The following is a 23,664-nucleotide window of genomic DNA, read 5'->3' on the forward strand; positions in this document are numbered from 1 at the left end:
GCTTGGGCTCTCATGCATTGCAAGGTTCTGGGCCATAGTAGCTATGTCCCTGGTACAAAAAAAAAGTGCGACAAAATTGTTGATAGTAATTAAAGATTCAAGGCTTAGACTGAAGCCTCAAGGTTAATATAAATTGTCTTTAAGTAGTATTTTGTTCTCTTCTTGCTTTAAAATATAACGAGTGTTCCATGTTTGCAGGTAATATCAACATCTGCTTGATGGGAGATCCCGGAGTTGCCAAGTCCCAGCTGCTGTCTTATATTGATCGCCTCGCTGCCCGCAGTCAGTATACAACAGGTCGTGGCTCCTCAGGGGTTGGTCTTACAGCAGCTGTAATGAAGGACCCACTCACTGGCGAGATGATGCTGGAAGGTGGTGCACTTGTGCTGGCTGACCAGGGCATTTGTTGCATTGACGAGTTTGATAAGATGGCTGATTCTGATCGCACAGCCATCCATGAGGTGATGGAACAACAGACCATTTCAATTGCCAAGGTAAGGTCATGTTAATGAAAACTGGGATTACCATATTCCAAGGAAAAATTCTTTATGGAGAGAACAGAAAGAGTACTCAAATTTGAATTATATTTTCAAAACTCAGCCTTAAGATTATGCCTAGGAGTACCAAAAACCACATCAACTTTTGCCCTAGAAATTGAATGTAATATTCAACCAATCAGACACTATATATTACAAAAGGATCTAAAAATACATTTAAAATTGCAAGCCTCATCCAGATCTCAGATGTTCTTCAAACTGTCAGATGATATCCTGTGTAATTTCTGTAAAATAAAAAAAGAAGAAATACCAATCTATATCACAGACACACTCATTGCTAAAACTCCAGTTGTGAACGAAATTCGTCCATGGAAATGGGTGATTCCAGAACATAGCATACAAATTCCAGGAAATCATTCCAAATGTGATCCTCCATACATTCTTAAGTTAGATTCCATGGAACTACTCTGCAGCACATATAAGGATCACCTTCAAATTTATACAGATGGATCTCTAAATCCTAATAATGGGACATCAGGAGCAGGGTATTATATTCCAAAGTATCAAGAAAGTTATTCCATACCATGTTCATCCTCCTCCAGTTTTGACACTGAATTGCTAGCTATTGATACTGCTCTTCAATGTGTTACTCAAATTTCTGAAAAATCTATTTACATACTTACCGACTCCAAGGGGGCTATATTTAATTTAAATATGTACCAAACCTATATGCACATAGAATTATTCCAATTCAGAAACAACTAAGTAAACTAAAAGAACTCCAAAAGGAAATAACATTTCAGTGGATACGTAGTCATTGTGGTATACCTTGAAACGAGAAAGTCGATAATATTGCAAAACAGGCAACATATTTACAACCAAGACCTCTTCAAGTGATATTCCTATCCAGTGCTTTTGCTTCAGTAAAGTCTCATTTTACAAACCTTTGGATCAACAATTGGCTCTCTTCTGACAAAGGAAAAATTTTACAATCTGTACAAAAGAAACCAAATGACCTGGAAATGTACAAAAACTTGCCCAGACATGTTCAGACATTTTTAACAAGAGCCAGAACAGGTCACATTGTCACCCAATTGTACCTACACCGCTTTTACATTTCTGATAATCTTACTTGTCTGTGGTGTAGTAATCATGATGAAGATCTGGAACACATTCTTCTATACTGTCCATCCATAAACCACAACAGAAGTAAATTAAAATCATCAGACCAGTTGCAGAAGACACAGCCCTGCAGTATATATTGACTACACCCCAACTCTGGCTACTAGCAACAGGCATCTATAATGAACACCGATCAAAATACCCCTCATTTCTTGTGAAAAACAACTGAATAGACTACAGTGGACTATAGTGGACTTTGTTGTCAGCAAACAGCTGGATACATTAAGAAGATTGCTTCAGTTGATACTAAATCTTTCACTGAGATCTTTTCTATTTCTTGGACTTTGCCATCTGCTAATAAATTATAGGGAAGAGTCTAACAACCCGGATACTTAAGATTTTTTTTGTCTTCACTGCCTTAATCTGATGATATAGTACATTCTCTAACACTATGTATTTTTTTCATATTTCATTTCATTTATTGTACTCCATAGATATTACGTAAAAATTGAAGCTTTAAAATGTGAAAGAAGTTGAGTTATTTATTTACTTACTTACGTATTTGTTTATTTATTTATTTATTTATTTACTTACTTGTTTGTTTGTTTGTTTGTTTGGCGAGATGAGGTCTGGGGAAATTTGATACATAACTATTATCACACTTGAGTCGTTACAGGGAATGAGATATCTACCAGTAGCTACACGGGGGGGGGGACATCTGTGTGTGAAGGAAGTGTTTCTATTCAATAAATAAGAGAAGAAAACAGTTGCTTTGTTCAGTTCAAGTATGTCATATGTCGTCAGCCCTGACCTGGCATTGCAAAATAAGGAATACTATACATAACACTGAAAAAAAAAATCTTAGTGTGAAAAAAGTTTTTCTCTTCAAGAAATAAGAGAAGAAAACAGCCGAGAATCTAGCATGAAAATAATTATTTTCACGTTGTAACTGAGGAAGAACATTGCAGAACCAACTGGTCATATAACTAAGCTACTGAAGAATCGAACCCAGGTTTGCAGACACCAGAATATTATTATAACCACAAGAGACAGCTGATAGCTTCATACAATTAGCAGTGTAATATTTTGAATGCTTATATAATGTACTGCTATGATATCTGGCCATCAAAATGTATGCTGCTTTTGTGCTAAACCTACTAGTTTGTGATATTGGACAATTATGTATAATTATCCATTGCTCTTTCGTGATCACAAGAGTAGGCCTACTAATTTATATAGCCAGTAATTAAAATTGAAAATAATACTTACATATGTTCCTTATTCTGCTATGCTTTGTAGTGCAGCAAACATGCAATCGACAATTTAGACCAAGACTGGGCAACATGTCATGCCCACTAAGTAGGTGTTGAACTTGACAATGTAATGTTACCAAACTTCACAATGTATCCATTTTGTAATTTGAAACAATTAAAAAAAATTCCTTTGAGTGGGTCGTTAACAGCCTCATGGCCTGATATGGGTTTTAATGGAGCAGGGGGAGAAACGACAGTACCTTGCAAAAACCTGCCACCAAGCATCATCTTTGTCCACAAATTCCATGTGAATCTGCTAGGATTTGAACCTAAGTCGCTAGCATGGGAAGCTGACACTAACCGTTCAGCTAACGGTGCACATTTTCACAGTGGAGAATGGTTTTCTTTTATTTACAGTAGATGTTAGAAATCATTTTCCCCTTATACAATATAGTTTAAATTCGTTCATCTAGTAGAAAATGGAAGTTATTTTCAAGCTTCCCCCGTAAATGAAATTCACATGTACACTTGCATCAAGAAACATTGGAGGTCACAGATTGCAAGCCACAATGGAACCACCAAAGACTTTATTAATTGTAATTGTGACCATACTGATCATTGAATAATAAGTGGTATGTACAGTGACTTCATCCTGAATAAAATATATATAATTTCTTTCTTGGCAAATAAATAGTGTCACTGATAAGATAATACATATGAATTTATTGTCTTTTAAAAGTATACAAACTCTAAGAGTGCTGATTGCACACCATACAGTAAGATTTGTAATAGAAACTGCCTTAAGGAACAAAGGTTATTCAATATATGAAGAAGTACACGGCATATCCAGTGAGGGCAGTAATCGAAGAATCGACATAATGGCATTTAAACTTCTCTCTCTTGAAGGTTACATCATAGACCCTACTGTGAGATTCGAATCGCACGAACACCAGCCAGAAGAAGTACACGAGGAAAAAAGGAATATATATGAACCTTCCATCAGTTTTTATAAGGACAAATACCATCTGGAATCTATTGTCGTTACCGGACTAATGATAGGAGCCCGTGGGACTATACCCCGGTTCCTAGTCGACTTCTGTAAATCTTTTGGCCTGCATAAAAATATTTTAAGAGATCTAACAATTGCAGCACTCGAAGGCTCAATAGCTATTTTCAGGCATCATACAATTGGACCATGACTAATTCGCATCACCTTGACGTTACTTCGTTTAATATCATGTGTTTCAATATAATTCAAATTGTTATTTTTCACTCTAACAACAATGTATCACTAAGCCTCAGGGCATTTACTCTATTGTATCATGGTACTTTTCGTTGATGGCAACCTGTAGTGGTTACAGGAAGAAATTAAATTAAATTTAAAAAAATTAAATTACAATGTATATATGATGTTTAAATTCATACAGTTTTTATACTCTAACAACGGTTTTTTTGTTATGGAAATAATCACTGAGATAAATTACGCTTTGTCACTGAAGAAGTTTAAACCAGGATGAACAAAATCATTATACAAGCTGGGCCATAAGTCACCATACCCTTTTTTGAATTGAATTGAATTTATGGGAGGGGGGCACTATGGCCTAGCACTGCGACCTTTTACAGTCTATTGTGCTAACCCTCAAGCTAGACGCATTCCCAAACCCACACCGGCTGACTACATTAAGGTTTGCTGTGTACCCAGGTGTTGAGTAGGCAACCTCTCTCGTCCCTAGGCGAGCCTCCTTCATTCATCAGCCGGCAATCAGGGAATGCTATGGAATGATGACAAAATGGAGAAATGGTGATGGAATTATGTAAATTCCTAATATGGGGAAAAATGGGAGAACCCCGAGAAAAACCCCAACTGTGACCTTGTCTGCCAAAAATGTCACTATGGGTTTTTCAATGAAAAATCCCAGACCTGACTGATACTCGAACCCAGGCCGCCTGTGTGACAGGTCAGAGGTCTGACCACACAACCACCACAGGGGTCACCGTACCCTTAGATATATACAATGTAATGTACTGTAGAATTACGAATTACTAAACCTGGTGACAAAAGGGTGTGGCAACACTGAAAGACAGTTGATAACAATGACCAAAACATTTGGTAGCAGTGACAATAACAATCGAATAACAATAGTGGAAGTGTGACCAAGATGGCAGATACGAGAAATTATTTGCTTGAAGAGCAGTTGGGTCCATGAAAGGCAGCACATGGGGCAGACGATGTAATAAATTATGACACAATTTGAAAGGAGATTTGGAAGGCCACCCCCAAGAAAGCAACATTGTTAGCTTGGGAAAAGCAAGCGTTCATAACTGGCTGCTTGATGTTATCAAACAAACGACGAACTGAAAGATGCTGTGACAGCTGCCTTTGCAGACATAACACTGCAGCAGTTACCTAAAATGTCACAGAGGACCTGAAGACGTATCCAACTCTGCATAGACAATGATGGAGCTCACACAGACCCATTAGATCAGGTTAGTAAGAAATATCTATGGGTACAGTGACTTATGGCCTGCACTGTACTTTATATGAATTTCTGGTATAATCGACAAATATTTATAAACAGGCCACCAGGCTTAATACGTGATAGAAAGAAAAAGAAGAAGAGATGATGATGTTGATGATGATGATGATGATGATGATGATGATGATGATGATGATGATGATGATGAAGCCTTCTTCAGGATTGTTTAATTAACAGTTAAAAAATAAGACACATGATTTGTGAATATACAGTGTTGCTATATGCTATCTTTCCCAGCATGCTGAAAAAGTTTTGGGATGTGGAAATGTACCGGATTTTAGGAGAGAAAGAAAATAACTAAAGAATTAAAAAAATTATCACAGGAGTATAAAAAGATTAATCAATTTTCTTTATATGTTTCTTTCCGTACCAAACAGCAATTACCAGAAACTATGCATTATTCTTATTGTTACCCTACCACTGCAGCAAGTGGGATTTGATATATCATGAACTTTAGCACAGACGTAATATCTCTCTCTCCCCCCCCCTCCCTCTCCCCCTACCTCCCTTCAAATAAGTTTTATTGATTTAATGACAGATTTTGTATTCTGTGTTCAGTTCTTAATTATTTCTTAAATCTTAGTTACCTTTACTTATAACAACATTATGATTACTTATAGTGATTTCTTAAAAAGTTTACATTACGTACATTACATTGGATCATGTGTTACCTCCAACCTATCAACATCACCATTCAATGTCTGGGATGAATAAGACCGTGATTATAAATTATAAATGGTGTGTGTTTGAATGTAATTGTTAAACAGTTACACTTGTGTTTTTTATTGATTTTTTATAACTCTTTAGCAACTGCTATGGTTATCTAGCATCTGAATGAGATGAAGGTAATAATGCCAGTGAAATGAGTCCAGTGTCCATCACCGAAAGTTACCCTGCATTTGCTCTTGATGGGTTGAGGGGAAAACCCTGGAAAAAACCTCAACCAGGTCCCTTGTCCCACCCAGGATTTGAACCCAGGCCCGCTCATTTCACAGTTGGGCACACTTTTGTGTTCATATCCATAAGATAGTATGTCACAGAAAAGACGTTTCATGTTCAATACTAAATTACAAAGTGACTTCTCATTCATAAAACAATTGAAAGACAATGACAAAGAAACTGTGCAGTGTTCAAAGTGCAATTAGTCTTCTTAGTAAACAGTGTTGGGCGACCACTTATTTCGAATCATCTTCATACTCGAATTTCATGTCAGTAGTGATTTTTTAAAACATTTTGTACGAGGGAGGATCAGAAAGTAATGCACAACAATTGTTTTTGCAAAATATTTAATAGGAAAGGAAAAAGAATTAATGCACAAAAAAAAAAGCTACCTATTTTTCGGCATATGAATGTCACTCGACAATTCCTGCCATAGTAACACGAATTTGAGTATACCTTGTTCATAGAACTGTGTTTCCTGGGAGTATGGCCACCTGTGCACAGCTGATTTCACTTCTTCTTTCGAATTGAAGTGTTGGCTTCCTAGGAACTTTTTTCATTGGTCTGAAGAGGTGAAAGTCAGATGGTGTGAGGTCTGGACTGTGGAGTGGATGAATGAGCACTTCACAGCCATATTTCTCAATTTTTCCACGAACAAAAGCCGTAACATGGGGACAAGCACTGTCGTGAAGAAGCCTGGCATTTGCAGCATCCCTGTTAGGGCGGTTATCTCGAAGGGTACAATGCAATTTTGTCAGTATTTGAACTGCTCTTCACAAGTAGATGATATTAGCAGATGCGCCATCTTTACTCAGTAGTTACCAGTCATTCCGCCAGGGTGACACTTGATCGAGCCATTTCTGTCTGTAGCGCGAGATTCAAACTACAGTAACTGTCTGCCAGCTTTGCACATCTGGACCAAAATAATATTCTGTAAACAAATTGTTGTGCGTTACTTTCTGATCCTATCAAATATATTACAATGGGTCATTTGTTTCCACCAATAGGACTGAAATTATTGATCATTGTGTGCTGTGAAGTTTGAATGTGATTGTTACACTGTTACAGCATACTGATTTGTAATGTCTTGCAATTTTTATATATTAATAATTATGATATGAAGGGTTGAGAATGAACTAGTCCAAAGTCACGCTTTTAACAAAATTGTTTTTTTGTGCAAGTTCATTTCTTACACATACGGGGAAGCAACTATTAAAATATTATAAAAATTACTCAACAAATGACGTAAATATACGCCAAAGAAATTATGATACCACACCTAATAGCATTGGACTCTAAACCTTTAACACACTTTCCTGTAAAATTTTGTATTTGTGGCTTAGGACTTTATCATTATCACCTCTTTATATACATAATTTTCATTCCAGTTTATTTTTGATAAGTAAATATTTCTTTTCTTCAGCATTTCTGCTCTTCAGCAGTAGCCTCTTTCCTCTCGATAGAGGGAAGTTGCAATTAAATAAACAAACTCACCACTAAGATACTCTTGTTCCATGTTGCTTGGTTCATACACTACAAATATTCGCTGCAACTGTGAATTTGAAGCACATTTTTGTCTTGAATATTTTATGGTAAAACTGAAACACGACTCTGTAGAAAAATGAGTCCTCAATAATACACTTGCTCTCATATTATCCATATCAAATCAGTTCCTTTTGCCCACCCACAATGAATTAATCAAGGAAAACACTCGCTCTACTAAGGAGATAATGCAGGAAGAGCAAAAGCAAATTGTACTATGCACAGAAACATTCACACATCTATTTCCTGTTCCTCAAACTTTTTGAAAACTTGTATTCATTTATCTTCTGCAGAAAATGGAAATCATTGTCGCTATCCTTTGTTAGAGCAGTACTTCATACAGACCATTTGGAAATGATAACTTCTGTGAGTTCATATTGCTCAAAGTTCTTCTCGATCAATTTTTAATTTTGAATTATCACAAAGAATTGTCGAACATGATATAGCTCCTACCCAAGAAATGGCATTCCTCTGAATAAAGTAACGTGAAGATCAGGATTTAAGTTCGACATACAAGACAACTATGAAACAATGACGACACTATGTTCACAGTGCAATTTGTATGCAAGGGCCAGAGATTGGGCTATGTAAGGATTCTCTGCAGGTTGAGTGGTTTGTTGATCTATTCTGTTGGACTTCTTAGTGGTATTCTTTTCTGTTCTGAGGTGGGCATTCCAGAAGGATGTACAGAATTATTTCTTCATTTGCATAGTATTTTTTTTTTTTTTTTACTGTTGGAGATGTTGACAGGTTAAATTTGCGGTACAGTCCTGTGACCAGATGTCCAATTCTAACTCTAGAGGTGAAGGCCTGTAGATGTGGTTGATTCTGATATATTTTAATGTCATTAGGCTCTTTCAACATTTGTTTCTGCTCTTGAGGCTACCTGATAGGGAATCCCTTGATTTAGTCGTGAGTGAGAGATCCTTAGCTTTCCTTACAGAAAAGTACAATCAGACTTCAGTTTCATGAACCGAACCTCTGTTATTTTGAGAGTTTTGTGCAGGAAAAATATTTACATAGCCTCGACAAGAAAACTAGAGGCATTGTCAATGTACTGGCACCATACATCATGCATGAGTTTGGTCGTGAGTTGGAAATTTCTTATTTTGTATTATCGAACTCTAGGTGGTTGTTTTTGTTTCTTGTAGTTGGTAGGATTACTTCTATTTTGATGAGCTCAAATCTTACTAGAAATTTTTCCCACCCTACCGGTGTCCTTTTATTTTGATAATTTTTTTTAGAATATACTTTTTTTGGCTTAAATTCTTGCATTATCATTTTTGAAATTTTATTTCTAGTCACATAAAATAAATTAAGTGAAAACATGACAGCCATAGAACTTATTTCTGTGCTTAAATCATTAATTAAAAATATTGTAGATAGGAAAACTGAACATACAAAGGGGGGGGGGCGGAATTACGTGTTCCACATGTTGATATTAAAGCTATTGTTTTGAAGGTCTCTGGTGTTCTGGGAGAAACTCGGACATACAAATTTGGTTATGGTAGAGATTTTTCACAAGTTCGGTTTGACAAATCTTTGCATTATCAACTTATAACTAGGGCCCGGATTTTTCGAAAATGCATATGCGCATATGCAAATGCATATTTTGAGGGTTAGTGCATGTTTCGGCATGTATGATCAATTATCTGACATTTCTGAACGAACTGTAAATCTAGTAATGAATTTGTATGTCGGACATCCCTTGGCACCACAATAGCCTTCCTATTTCAAGTGAAATGTTAACAGGACCATACTTCCAGTCTCACAATATGGGTACATGCAGATAGATGGACGTTGCAGACCTTTTTCACAGAAGGAACTTCTTACATTCCTTTCTCAATGCAGTATCATCTCAAAGTTTGTGTCAACAGGACTGCAGGTGTTCATCTGCTGACTTGTTGCTGTGTTCTGTCAGATTAAACTAAAAATGCCTAAAGATAAGTCTACTAAATCCCTTTTAATTAAACAGTGGATTTCAGGCAATAGTGACTATTCAAGTGTCGGTGATTAGTGTATTGTCAAGTATGTGAGAAGACTGTGAAATGCGAGAAAAAGTTTTAACTAGAACAGCATTCGAAAACAACTGCACATCTCTGGTCAAAACAAAAGGGTAAGAACACGCAACAGGTACTTTTAACTCAGGCGAAATCATGGTCTGAAGTTAGTACATTTTCCGCTGACTTTTGTAAAGCTTTTGCATGCAGTACATTCCACTGCATAAATTAAATAATCCACATCTACGATCATTTCTTCAGAAATAGTGTCTTAATCAGAGGACACTGGATGAATCCACTCTTAGGAAAAATTATTTACTTTCGCTACATGCTTCTATCCTAGATTCAATATGGTCTGACATAGGAGTGAACTGGATTTTGGTTAATGAATTAACAGATTCGTGTGGCAGATACATAGCGAACTTTATAGTGGGTAAATTATATCCAAAAGGGTATCTGTCGGATGAGAGCCATTAATCCTTCCCATTGAAGGCTTTAAGGAACCAACTTGGACAAATACCCAATGTCCCATCCCTACCTTCCCGTGGTGCAGCTGTTAGTAAGCATAATTTTACAAGCTGAACTAAAGGGAGGGGCTACTCATCAATTAGCACTGGTCAGCTTGATGAGTTAATGACTGAATTTGGTATAATTTTCCTCTAACCATTACCTAATTCCCTCTTTACCCTTTCCTATCCAGTCCTCTGACTGAACTCTTACTTTCTTCGACCCTGACGGCATTAGAGCATTCGAGGCCTAGGGGTTCATTTCCCTTTCCTTCCTCCTCTTTCTACTTTTCTGTTCCTAGTGCTGACCTGCTATGGCACTAAAATCGTCCTCCAGTGGCTTAAGGAGGGAAAGCTGGTGATCAACAAGATCTCCCAGCTAGGTCCAATGGACCCGTTGACCAACAGCAGGTGTGGTCCTCCAGACATTCTGGGGGTTGTGTGTGAATGAAGTAGCCACCAAAACGTTAAAATATGGTATTCACTTAAATCGGCTACAACTTGCCATTTTTCACTTTTACACTCTACCAATGAACAAGTCATACGCCTCGGCCAAGAAATAAAAGACAGTTTTTAACAAGAAAGAAGATACCTTGGCAATATTTATTGACTTTCAGCTAGCATATGACTCTGTTTGGAGAAGTAAATTATTACTAAAACTCCAGAAATTAGGTATCTCCAGCAATATGTTCAGATGGATATCAGAATTCCTTAGTCAACGATTCATTGCCACTAAATTCAATAACTCACTTTCTAGTTACAGATAAACATATCGAGGTCTACCTCAGGGTGCTGTCCTCAGCACAACTTTATTTAATATTTATATAAATGACTTACCCTCCCTATTAGAGGAATCAAACATGAAAACAGCACTATTTGCAGATGATATGGTTTTGTGGACTTCCGGATCTTACAGACATAGAGACAAAATTCAAAATTCTGCTCTTAAAGCTCTAAATCAACTACATGAATGGAATACATCAAATTTGATGAGACTCAATTTAAGCAAAAGTTACTACCAAATATTTTCACTTGGTAAAAGAGAAAGAGAATTCAATATCCAATACAATGGCCAACACCTTCCTAGGACTTATGAATCCAAATATCTTGGAGTTATTTTCGACAGTAAGTTAACATGGAGCAACCATTTGAAATACATTTCTGAAAAAGCTCGTAAAAGATTCTCCCTTCTAAAAAGACTAGCAGGAAAGAAATGGGGATGCTCTAGGAATACTTTGAACACTACATACAAAATGTTTATACAGCCAGTGCTGACATACTGCGGAGAAATTTTAATTACTTCACCTTTCATAAACGAAATAGAATATGTTCAAAACCAAGCTCTCAGACTCATTACTGGTGGAATCAAAACAACTCCAATAGATTCTATGAGATTCCTCACTAATATTAACAGCATCAAAATGACAATAGAAGAAAAAGCACTGATTCAATATGAAAAACTTATTAGATTACCAGGAAACAATTGGCATTCATACAGTCCTCTATGTAGATTGAAAACTCAAAAAAGTTTCATATCCATTGTTCAAGAATTAAAACAGAAAATCAATATCCCGAATTTAAAAGAAAACCTACAAATTAAACCAAACCCTTTAACTCTATTAAATATAGAATATAATCTAAATTTAACAGAAGAAATACTGAAATCAGAAGTAAACACTGAAATACTAAAACAATTGTCTTTAGAGACAATTAATATTAGATACCCTCCACAAAACTGGCTTCATTTATACACTGACGGATCCTTGATCTCCAGAGAACAAGGTGCCGGTGCAGGTGTTACGTGCTGTCTCTTCTCACTTTATAGATCTCTTGGGTATGGAACAACAAGTTTTGATGGAGAAATCATTGCAATAAGTGAAAGTCTCAGGAATCTTCTATGCCACATCAGTAAATTTTAAAATGCAGTTATATTGTCAGACTCCAAAGCAGCTATTCTATCAATAGTCTCTAAACACACACCTTCATCTCAAACAGCAGAAATAACTAAAATACTCTCTCAATTAATATCACTCAATAAAAGAATTGTATTCCAATGGATACCATCCCATTGTGGAATCCTGGGAAACGAGAATGCGGATGCTTTAGCAAAGAAGGGCAGCACTGCTACTTACAGACCTGTTACTAAATCTACATATTACTCTGTGAAAAGATTTATTAAATCTACATACTTAGACTTCAACAAACAAAATTTGATAACACAATCCCATGGGAAAAAATGGAACTCCCTGCATCAAAATCCACAGTTAATTCCCGATTTACCACGAAAATCGTCTGTAGCTGCATTTAGATTGGCAACAGGCCATGATTGTTTGGCCAAACACCTGCATAGAATTGGAATATATCAGTCCCCTAACTGTCCATTGTGCAACTCAAACCAAGAATTGGATTCGGAACACCTCAAAATCTGTGCTTCAGTGGCTGGTCATGATAATATCTTTGAAAAATATTGGAGTGCAAGAGGTCAAATGACTTTATTGTCAAACGCCTGGCATTAGAAAACAACAACAACATATCCAAAAGAAGCCAGCAAACCTCCAAAAGAAGCCAGAAAACCTCATTTACTTTCATGCAAAGCGTTGGAAAAAACTAACCACAGTACAGTTGAAAGATTTGCTTAGTGCATATTGTTTTGTTTTTAGTGCATATTTTCAACATTTTTAGTGCATATTTGCATGCATATTTTAGGTATTTTCAGTGCATATATATCCGGGCCCTACTTATAACATGGACACTGGACACTAACGTTGGTGTGATCAACTTTGTGACTCAAATACCAAAAATTCGTAAAATTTCAATGAAACATTGGAAAACACAATAAACAATTGTTAACTTGTTTGTAATCAGGGGCATGTTTCACAAAGTTTACAATCTTTGTAAGTTGTGAACTTTGTAAATTGTGAACGTCTATTTCACAATCTTTGTTTGTAATGTTGAGCTTTACAAAGAAAATCAAATCATTACAAATGAAATTTTGATTACTTTACAAGTCTTTTGTTTCACAATCAAGGAGTAATTAAAAAAAAAATTACTTGTAAAGATGGTACATTTCTTACAATAGTTCTTAGGTCTATAAAGTTTAATATTACAACAAATTCTGAATAAAGAAATTAAAAATATATTTCTTAAATTATTTTTTGAGTAATTAGGTACTACATATTATGAATTAAATTAAACCAGCAGTTCTAGTGACCAAATATATGTACTTACTGCGACACAAGGTATTTATTCTGTTGCTGGGTTCCTTAATGTTTGTAAGGTTGTGGATTGAACATTAATAGCATAAATATTGATGGACCAACACAAAATTAAGCTGATTTTGTGGATAGACATGGCAACCATTCTATCAAATGCATGTTTGTATGTGAACCAAATCTGTTAACTTATTTGACTGAAATTGGTACTTTCTATGGTCATTTAAGTCATAGGTCAGTCAACGCATTGGTATACATGAAACTCCATTGCCACCAATACAGCAAACTCTAGATACTTAAAAAATTTTCTTAACAATACTTTATATTTTCTGTTAGTGAAATATGATTCAGCGATCTTATAATAAATAATCAATTTTAGGGTAAAATATAAACATGTCTGTCAATAGTGGTAAAAATACAGCAATTTTAGCTATGCTCCTTAGTGATTTTTGTAAACTGCCGTTGGCAATATTGCTTATTTGTAAATTTCTTTAGTTGAGTTTGTAAATTTCGTTAAACTTTACAAATTAATAAGATCGCATTGTGAAACACATTTACAAACATTTATAATCTTTTACTTGTGATTTGTAAATTGTTAATTTGTAATTTGTTAACACTGTGAAATGGACCCTAGAACAAGCTTTAGATCTACAACATGTTTTGTATGATACTGTCACTTCATATTCCTCTGAATACATGTAGCTATCTAACAAGACATTGTTACAAAATACTCTGCACAAAATCCCCTTTTAATCGAACTCCTACACGCTTTTAGTTGGTAGATGAGTACTTTTGTAGAAAATCAGTTTTCCCTTGCAGGCTGGCATCATGACTAGTTTGAATGCACGTGTCAGTATCCTGGCAGCCGCAAATCCAGCATTTGGGCGGTATAACCCTCGACGTACTGTGGAACAGAACATCCAGCTTCCAGCCGCTCTCTTGTCTCGCTTTGACCTTCTGTGGCTGATTCAAGACAAACCAGACAGAGACAATGATCTGCGCTTGGCACAGCACATTACGTATGTGCATCAGCACTGCAAGCAGCCTCCTGCCACGGTGCAGGCCCTGGACATGCAGCTCATGCGCCGCTACATTGCCTTGTGCAAAAAACATCAGCCTGTCATACCTGAGGACCTCACAGACTACATCGTGGGTAAGTGCATTATCTCCCTTGTACGAGGCCTGTCTAAAAAGTATCTGACCTTTAGCCAGAAAAAATATTTTAAATACCTGACGGGGTTGGGACCCTAATCCCCTTCAAAGTAGGCCCCTTGTGCTTGCACACACTTAGCCCACCTATCCTTCCACTGCCGGAAACACCTCTGGAAGTCTTCTTTTGGAATGGTGTTCAGCTCTGTCGTCGCGTTCCGCATTATCTCTTCTCTACTCTCAAAACGGGATCCTTTCAGTGGTGTCTTCAATTTTGGAAACAACCAGAAGTCGCAAGGAGCCAGGTCTGGAGAGTAGGGAGGTTGGCGAACAGTTGTAATTCCATGTTTGGCCAAGAAAGTGTGGATCAATTGGGATGAATGTGCGGGGGCGTTGTCGTAATGCAAGTGCCAGTTGTTCGCTGTCCACATGTCTGGTCTTTTGCGCCGAACTGCATCACGGAGTTGCCGGAGAACATCGTGATAATACTCCTTTGTCACCGTTTGTCCTTCCGGTGCATATTCGTGATGCACAATTCCACGGACATCAAAGAAAACAGTCAGCATTACCTTGATTTTGCTTCGCACCTGCCGCGCTTTCTTCGGCCTTGGAGACTCGGGATGCTTCCATTGCGACGACTGTCTTTTTGTTTCTGGGTCGTACCCGTACACCCATGACTCATCTCCAGTTATCACGGTGTTCAGAAACCCAGGATCAGTGTTGGCGGTGTCCAGAAGGTCCTGTGCAACGTCACGACGGAGGTCTTTTTGTTCCGGGGACAACAACTTGGGCACGAATTTCGCAGCCACTCGGTTCATGTTCAAATCATCACGCAAAATTGCATGTGCAGAATCTTTACTCACTCCAACCTCTTCAGCAATCTCCCGCACGGTCAAACGACGATCTGCCATCACCAAATTTCGCACTCTCTCAACAACAGCTGCACTCCGAGCAGTTTGGGGCCTGCCACAACGCTGCTCACTCTCCGCTGATGTTGCGGCCATCTTTGAATCGGTTGAACCACTCCTTAATTTGTGTTACACCCATCGCATCTTCCCCAAACACCTGCTGAATCTTACGAATTGTTTGACTTTGAGAATCCCCAAGTTTTTGACAAAATTTGATGCAGTATCTTTGCTCAATTCGTTCAGTCATCTTGCGAGAAAACTAAATCCGACAAACACTTAGAACAGCACCTTACTTGGCGACCACCAGCCAGTGACTGGCACAAGTGAATGCGGTGAAAAAATTCAAGCATGTGCATTACGGTTCCTCCTTCCACCGTGCACAGTGGCGCCGCCTTAGAATCACTACTTTGCGCGGGAAAATTTAAGGTCGGATACTTTTTAGACAGGCCTCGTATAAGATAAATTCATTAGGATCACCTCCAATCTGGTTGAGGAGTGTAGAACTGCCACTTTGCAAGATACAGTAAAATCTGTTTTGTAAGGGTTTCTAGAATTTAGTCTGAGTCCATACTGAGCCTGCCCATAAGTACTGGACTCAAAACACTGAAGATCTGTTTAGGAAAGAATGTGATGAATCAAGATCGTCCTGAACTCTTACTTGCCTAGGAGGAAAGGGGAATAAGGAACTGGTATAAGGAATGCTGCAGCTTTTCTGTGTGTAGAGTGATGTTTATATCCGATCTTTGTCATACATTCTAGTCTGTTTCATATTAGTTACACTAGTTTAATTTGTGATGGTTTGGCAGTGCTGCATTTCATATATCACATGTTGTCGCAAAATTCTCTATCAAAACTCGCACACATAGTTTCGTCACCTCAAGTCTTGTTGAGTTTTATTGCAGCGGGATTTCTTTTAATGTAATTTTAAATTGTTTAGTCGTTAAGTGTGATAAATGTGTAACAAAACGACAATATTGTAATACTGTTACGATTGAAAATGATATTTATAGTACTGTGTTGACTATTACCCCATATTTTTACACATTGCAGGGTAATAATAAACTAATTGTTTGGGGTAATAAGAAACAGAGTGTGCTTACAGCTATTCAACTATTCGAACCATACAATAGTGACAGTATGAAAAAATTTGTCTCCCTTGTATACGATAAATTCATTAGGATGAGCTCCAATCTGGTTGAGGGGTGTAGAACTGCCACTTTGCAAGATACAGTAAAATCTGTTTTGTAAGGGTTTCTAGAATTAAGTCTGAGTCCGTAACGAGCCTTCCCATAAGTACTGGACTAAAAACACTTCAAAGATCTGTTTAAGAAAGAATATAATGAATCAAGACCTTCCTGAACTTTACTTGCTTAGGAGGAAGGGGGAATAAGAAACAGGGGTAATAAGGAATGCGGCGGCTTTAGTCTGCAGAGTTAGCTCTGTGGTAGCATGTCTGCCTCTAGATTAGCCAGCCCGGGTTCGATTCCTGGTGAGATCAGAAATTTTCATGTGAAATTTCTACCTCAGGACTAAGAGAGATGGTGATGCACAACTTCTAATCACTAGATTGTGCACCAGTATGCCTGGGTTAAATCCCAAATCTCTCCACAGTGCATATGAAGAGAAGGCATATGTCACTGTTGATAGTGATTCGTCCGTCGGACGGGAACATTAAGCCTGGAAGCCTCCTTGGTGCTATTCAACAGGGGTAGGCTATGTGCCGGCACCGGGTTTCCCCTTCTCCCTTCCTCATCTTCATCGTCACTCATTCCAGACTTACACGAACACTTACACATACACCCACCCTAGTATACGACATAACTCTCCACAGATACTACACATGTACAGTGTGGCCCACCGAAGTGGTGTACAAGTATAAAAATGGGTCACGGTCCTGCCATCTATCTGCAATATGCGGAACCTGAATCATGTAAAGTAAAGTGGGTAGGCATTGGATACATACATATTACCACATTGGACTAACTACTGTATGACTATCTCATATATATCTAGCCTAATTTCAAAAGTAGGCCTAAATTTTTCGTGTTGTGTTGATTTTTTAAAATGCGTAGAACATACGTGAAAAAAAATGTTCATTGTCACTACAGTGTTGAAGATTTTAAAAAGGCAATGGAAGCAGTTAAAATGGGGAATGCCTTTAAGGGTTGCTGCAAATAGGTTTCATCTTTCTGCTTCAACTCTTTGCGAGCAGTTGAAGAAACTGCAAGGAGGTGACATTGAAAACATTTCCCTGGGAGGAGGCAGAAAACCTGAAATTTGTTTAAAGAATGACCATTTTGGTTAAATTCTTAAAAACTTGTACTCTGCATGGGGAGGGTTTAACAAAAAAAGAAACCCTACAACTGGTAAAGAACTTTGTAGGTCATGAACATTTGAAAACAAGATGGCAAGACAAGGGACCTTCAGATAACTGGTTTAGTGGCTTTATGAAGAAAAACCCAGAATTTCAGATAAGGAAAGGAGAATGTCTTTCGATGCAGAGAGTCAGAGGTGCCAGTCCTTTCATTATCAGCCAGTTCTATGTTGAAATAAAGAAGATATATGAAGAAGAAAATATTGGTCCTAATGGTGAGTATTTGGTGTACTACTGTGATGAAATATCATTTTATCATGATCCTAAAGATACCAAGGTCATTGCTCCTAAAGGTCAGAAACTAGTTTCAAAGAATATTGTAGGAAGGGAAATCTAACACAACAGTTCTTGCTTGTGATTCTGCAAGTGGTGAAAAGATGCCACCATTCATCATATTCCATGGAAAGTATATTTGGAGCTCATGGATCCCAAAAGATGACTATCCAGGTATGGCATACAACGCTCAGAAAAAAGAATGGATGGAAGATTTGTTTGACAATTGATTTTCACTGATTTTTTTTAAGAACATTCCATTGCCAGAAGAGAGGAAAGGGAAAAAGATAATTTTATTTTTTGATGGTGTCATGTTTCATCTCTCATATGATTTGGTGAAGAAAGTCCATGAAAATAATGTTATCCTGGTCACATTGCCTCCAAATGTTAGCCATTTCATGTAGCCACTATGACCACTGGAGACAGCATGGAATGATATTATTTTGGAGTGGAACAGGAAAAATGCAGGATTCACATTATCCCGAGAAGAATTTTCCGGCTGCATAAAACAGTTACAGAAAACAATTTTTCAAGCCAGAACTTGGTGTCTGGGTTCAAGAATACCAGGCTGTTTCCAACTGACAACTCAAAGTTTCCAGAGGATGCCTATGAGTCCATAAAACTGTCGAGATTTAAGAAGTTCATGGAAATCCCTTAAAGCAAACATGCAGGTCCTGAAGAGCCTCTACCATCAACAAGTGGAGTTGGTTTAGAGAACACTGCAACCACACCAATCATGCCTTTTGAATCCTTCATCACTGTCAGAAAATGTGAGGAAATCAGTTCAAGAGAAGGTGAGAAGTGTAGATGGATCTTTCAAACGAAAGAAATTCTCACCTCAAAAGAAGCATTGGCTCGAATGAAAGGAGAAGGCAGACTCAAAAGCTGCTACTTCTAAAGTATCTACAAAGCCTAAACTGTCAGTGCAATCCAAAAAGAAAATAAAAAAAAAGACTGAATTTTCAAAATTTTCTGCAGATGAACTGGAACCAGTGTATGAAGAATCATCAGATGACTGGAATGAAGCCATCTCTTCTGAAGATGATGGAGAAAGACAAGTTGGAAACATTAATATAAGGCTAGAGAAATACTATGAGGCGCATCCAGAAAGTAAGTTTCCCCATTAAAAAAAAAAAAAAGAACACACACTTTCAGGAAAACATTTATTGGCAACAGGTACAGCAATATTTCAGCTATTTTTCAACATAGCCACCATCAGAATTGAGACAATTGTATCGTGGGATCAACTTTTGTATCCCTCTGTCGTAGAACTCTGCCACCTGTGAATGGAACCAGTGTGTGACAGACGTCTTCAGCTCTTCGTCGTTGCCAAAAACGCTCACCAGAGGACAGGAATTTCTTGAGGTGCAAGAAAACGTGAAAATCGCTGGGAGCAAGATCAGGACTGTACGGTGGTTGATCAAACAACTCCCAGCTAAATTCCGTCAAAACAGCTGCTGTGCGCCGAGCGTATGTGGACGAGCATTGTCATGGAGGAGCACAACACCTGCAGTAAGCATTCCACACCTCTTGTTTTGAATGGCACGTCGCAATTTTCTCAGTGTTTCACAGTAATGATCAGCGTTCACTGTTTCACCTCTTGGAAGGAAGTCAATGAGCAGTATGCCCTTCCTGTCCCAGAACACTGTGCACATCACTTTCCGTACCGACAGCGTCTGTTTGAATTTCGTCCTGACCGGAGATCCACTATGCCGCCAATGCTTGATTTCCGGGGTGAAGTGCGAAATCCAAGTCTCATCGCCCTTGACGATCCTGTCGAGGAACTCGTCGCCGTCATCGTGATACCGTTGCAGAAATGTCAGTGCTGCTCCTAAACATTGCATTTTGTGTTCAGGTGTCAGGTTTTTCGACACCTACCTGGCACACACTTTTTTGAACAGCAGGTGCTTAGTGGTAATCTCATGCAACAAGGATCGCGATATCTGCGGAAAATGGTTGCTCAGCTCCATAATCGTGAAGCGACGGTTCTCCATGATGCACTGCCGCACCAGCTCAACACGATCATCATTGATGAGGGACGGTCGCCCACTGCGCTCTTCATCATGGACATTTTGACGACCTTCGGAAAACTGCTTACACCAGCGACGCACCATTTGCTTACTCATGATGTTCGGCCCATAGACCTGACAGAGCTGCCGATGAATTTCAATTGGCGCAATGCTTTGTGCTTTAAAGAACTTTATCACCGACCGAACCTCGCAGGCAGCAGGAGAAGGAATAAGAGCTTCCATTTCGGATCACTGCTGCCATGCTACTGGCACCAGGCGGGACCTGTCTGGCTGGCATATGATTGATACGTCATAGATCTGTTATGCATGTGCAATTGACACGGCTAATTATGTTTACTTTCAAGGGGAAAAAATCGGGAAACTTACTTTCTGGATGCGCCTCGTATGTTGTTTTCTATGACCTCAACTGGTACCTGGGCAGCCATAGATTTCCATTATGAAGACACGAGTAAAATAAAGTTTTTAAGACAAGAATTTGACAAATTTGTGTGGCCTCCTCATGAAGACATTGCAATTGTTGAAAATAGATTTATTTTCCATGGGCCAATCAATTTGCAAGGTTTAGGGCCATTTTCTATTTTGCGTAGTGACAGGACAAAAATACAAATCTTGTATGTGTCTATGAAGAAACAAACTAAATATCCTGAATTAGTTCGAATCTTGGCCTAATCATCTTGTGCTCGTTGTAGGCTAGGTCTATTTGTTCCTAATAAAATATATTCATTATGTAATTTTTATTTTGTAGAAAGGATAATTTGTTTTCACTTGTCTTTGTACCAGTGTTATTTTTCTTTCGAGCTCTTTCAATTATTTAAGTGTAAAAGTTGTTTTTCATAAATAGGTCTATTATTTTCATTGTGTTACTGTAACTTTTGTAGAAGGGATAATTTGTTTCCACTTGTCTTTGTATTTATGTGTTATTTTTCTTTGGAGCTTTTCAAATTATTTAAATGTGAAATTTGTTTTTCATAAATAGACCTATGTTCAATGTAAGATTTTAATTTCCTTAGAAGGGATAATTTGTTTTCAGTTTATTAGTGTGTTTAAATGTTAGACCAACACAAGATCAGTGTAATTGCCTCCATATCTTTTCCTGTTAAGTTTCTTCGGAGTTTCTGCAAGTTTTTTAAATGCAAAATGGTGTAAAAATGAAGCAAATAATAAGTTTTCTAGCTTGTATAAATAGTTGTATTTAAAACAAATACCTACAGCTGTTCCTTACCACTTTCTCAGTGGAATTCAATGGGCAAGATTCAACTTTGAATATAACTTTCTGTTGGTTAAAACTTTAAATCTGTGTAACTTCAGAAGTTGGTGTAGAGATATAAAATTTGTAGGGTAATATGATACATTTTAGATGTGTTTACTATTCCCCCATAATTCTGGCCCCTGCTTTCCATTAGGAGTAGTATACCTGTTTCTTATTACCCCGTTTGGGGTAATAAATTTTATTCCATTAAATTTTTTTTCTAGATTTCCTTATTTTTTTCAGTTACGAAACTATAGTCAAGTTTGAATTGACAGTTAAATAGTGATATCTCTGAACTGTTTTCTGTAAAAAATTCAGATCTGTGTCTCCTCTCAACTAGACACCAGAGCCAGCTCATGTTTCTTATTACCCTTTTGTTTCTTATTCCCTCATCTTCCCTAATGGAGTTTAATTCCATTTCTGAAATTGACTTTTATAAGGAAGGATGAAGGAAATTTTTATACCTCTGATGATGAGATGATAAACGAGGATAGTGAATAGGACAATTGGTAAATTTTTCCTAGAGCTCTCTGAGGACAGAGTTGTTTCACTTGCTTGTATATTGCCTTACTCGAACTTCGTATATTTTTGGGATTACTTACTCTGTATAATATAATCATTATAGGGACCCTAATTTGTTACTCTACTACTGCACCACTGATGTGAATGATTATGAATTATAGAAAAATGAAGTATGGAAAATGAGAGTACCCCCTTCTAAACAACCACCTTTGTGCAACACAGAATCTATTTGGACATGTCAGAATTTGAAAACTTGTGTCTTCAATATGGAAAGTTGACAGAATTCTTACATCCATAAGTCTTAAGATATGAATGACCTGACTTTAACTTCCAAGCAAAGTCATGAAAAGGTTGTTTCTTGCCTATGAAAATCCATTTTCTCTATCCTGTTTCAAATTGCGAACCTCAGAGTTAATGTCAGGTAAGATAACTTTTCGAACACAGAAAACAATTTGTGACTATAAAGTTTCCTTTCAGATTCATATGTGGAAATGCGCAAGGAAGCCAGAAATGGGAAAGATATGACATTCACATCAGCTAGAAATCTACTGGCTATTCTGCGTCTCTCAACTGCTCTAGTAAGTATTTGCAACTTTTGTTCTGATTTTTAGACAATGCTCATGAAGAAATGATTTCTATTAATGTAATATTTACAATTTTTTTTAATAGTATTAGAAATACGACTATTTTATTCCAACATTAAGTATACGAGGTGCTATTCAGGAGTTTCATAATTTCATAATTTTAAAACCAGATACAGCATAAATTTCTTGTACTAAGTAGAGCTACTTGTATCGTTTCTGAGTTTGCCAAGTGGCATTGTGCTAAGTGTATTCCTTGTTTGTGCTTGTATTTGCGTCGTGTGTGTGTGTGTGTGTGTATGTGTAATCATTCCAGAAATATACGAATGTCAACTGATGGCAAAGGTTGTGGTCATCCTATAGGTAGCACAGTGTGACCCTCTTAAGACATTTAAGAAAAATCAGTAAATTGAACTATAGGTTGACAAATAGAACTGAAACCCTGACCGAGTTACTAAGTGAGTGCTGGGTGTCTTGGGGTGAGTAAGTGAGAAAGCATGGGAGGAAGGGAGAGAGCACTATGAACTCAGCATAACCACATTTAGTAACAGGGATACATAAGATTATTATTATTATTATTATTATTATTATTATTATTATTATTATTATTATTATTATGACAGCTACTCAGAAATTTAATGACCTATTCTTCTTACCGGAATGAAGCACAGAGTGGCAGGATCAACAGGAACTCTTGGAAGACAGGCACAACTTGAGGTCGGCAAAACCCAGATTCACAAAACAATATGCACCAAATGAAGTTTACCCAGATTCACAAAACGATATATTATTATACACCAAATGAAGTTTACCCAGATTCACAAAACGACATATTATTATACACCAAATGAAGTTTACCCAGATTCACAAAATGATATATTACACACCAAATGAAGTTTACCCAGATTCACAAAACGATATATTATTATACACCAAATGAAATTTACCCAGATTCACAAAATGATGTATT

The 23,664-nt window shown here is 37.4% G+C and overlaps 1 protein-coding gene across 3 annotated transcripts in view; it reads left to right on the forward strand.

Moving 5' to 3' along the window:
* Positions 1–23,664, forward strand: part of Mcm7 (minichromosome maintenance 7) — a 96,040-nt gene that overhangs the window by 62,936 nt on the left and 9,440 nt on the right. For all 3 annotated transcript variants that reach the window (XM_069833562.1, XM_069833563.1, XM_069833564.1), the window contains 3 exons: positions 199–494; positions 14,428–14,761; positions 22,591–22,691. In XM_069833562.1, coding sequence (XP_069689663.1) covers positions 199–494; positions 14,428–14,761; positions 22,591–22,691 — 731 coding nt within the window. The remainder of the gene's footprint in view (positions 1–198; positions 495–14,427; positions 14,762–22,590; positions 22,692–23,664) is intronic.

The sequence above is a fragment of the Periplaneta americana genome, chromosome 8 (assembly GCF_040183065.1).
Source record: "Periplaneta americana isolate PAMFEO1 chromosome 8, P.americana_PAMFEO1_priV1, whole genome shotgun sequence".
Lineage (NCBI taxonomy): Eukaryota > Metazoa > Arthropoda > Insecta > Blattodea > Blattidae > Periplaneta > Periplaneta americana.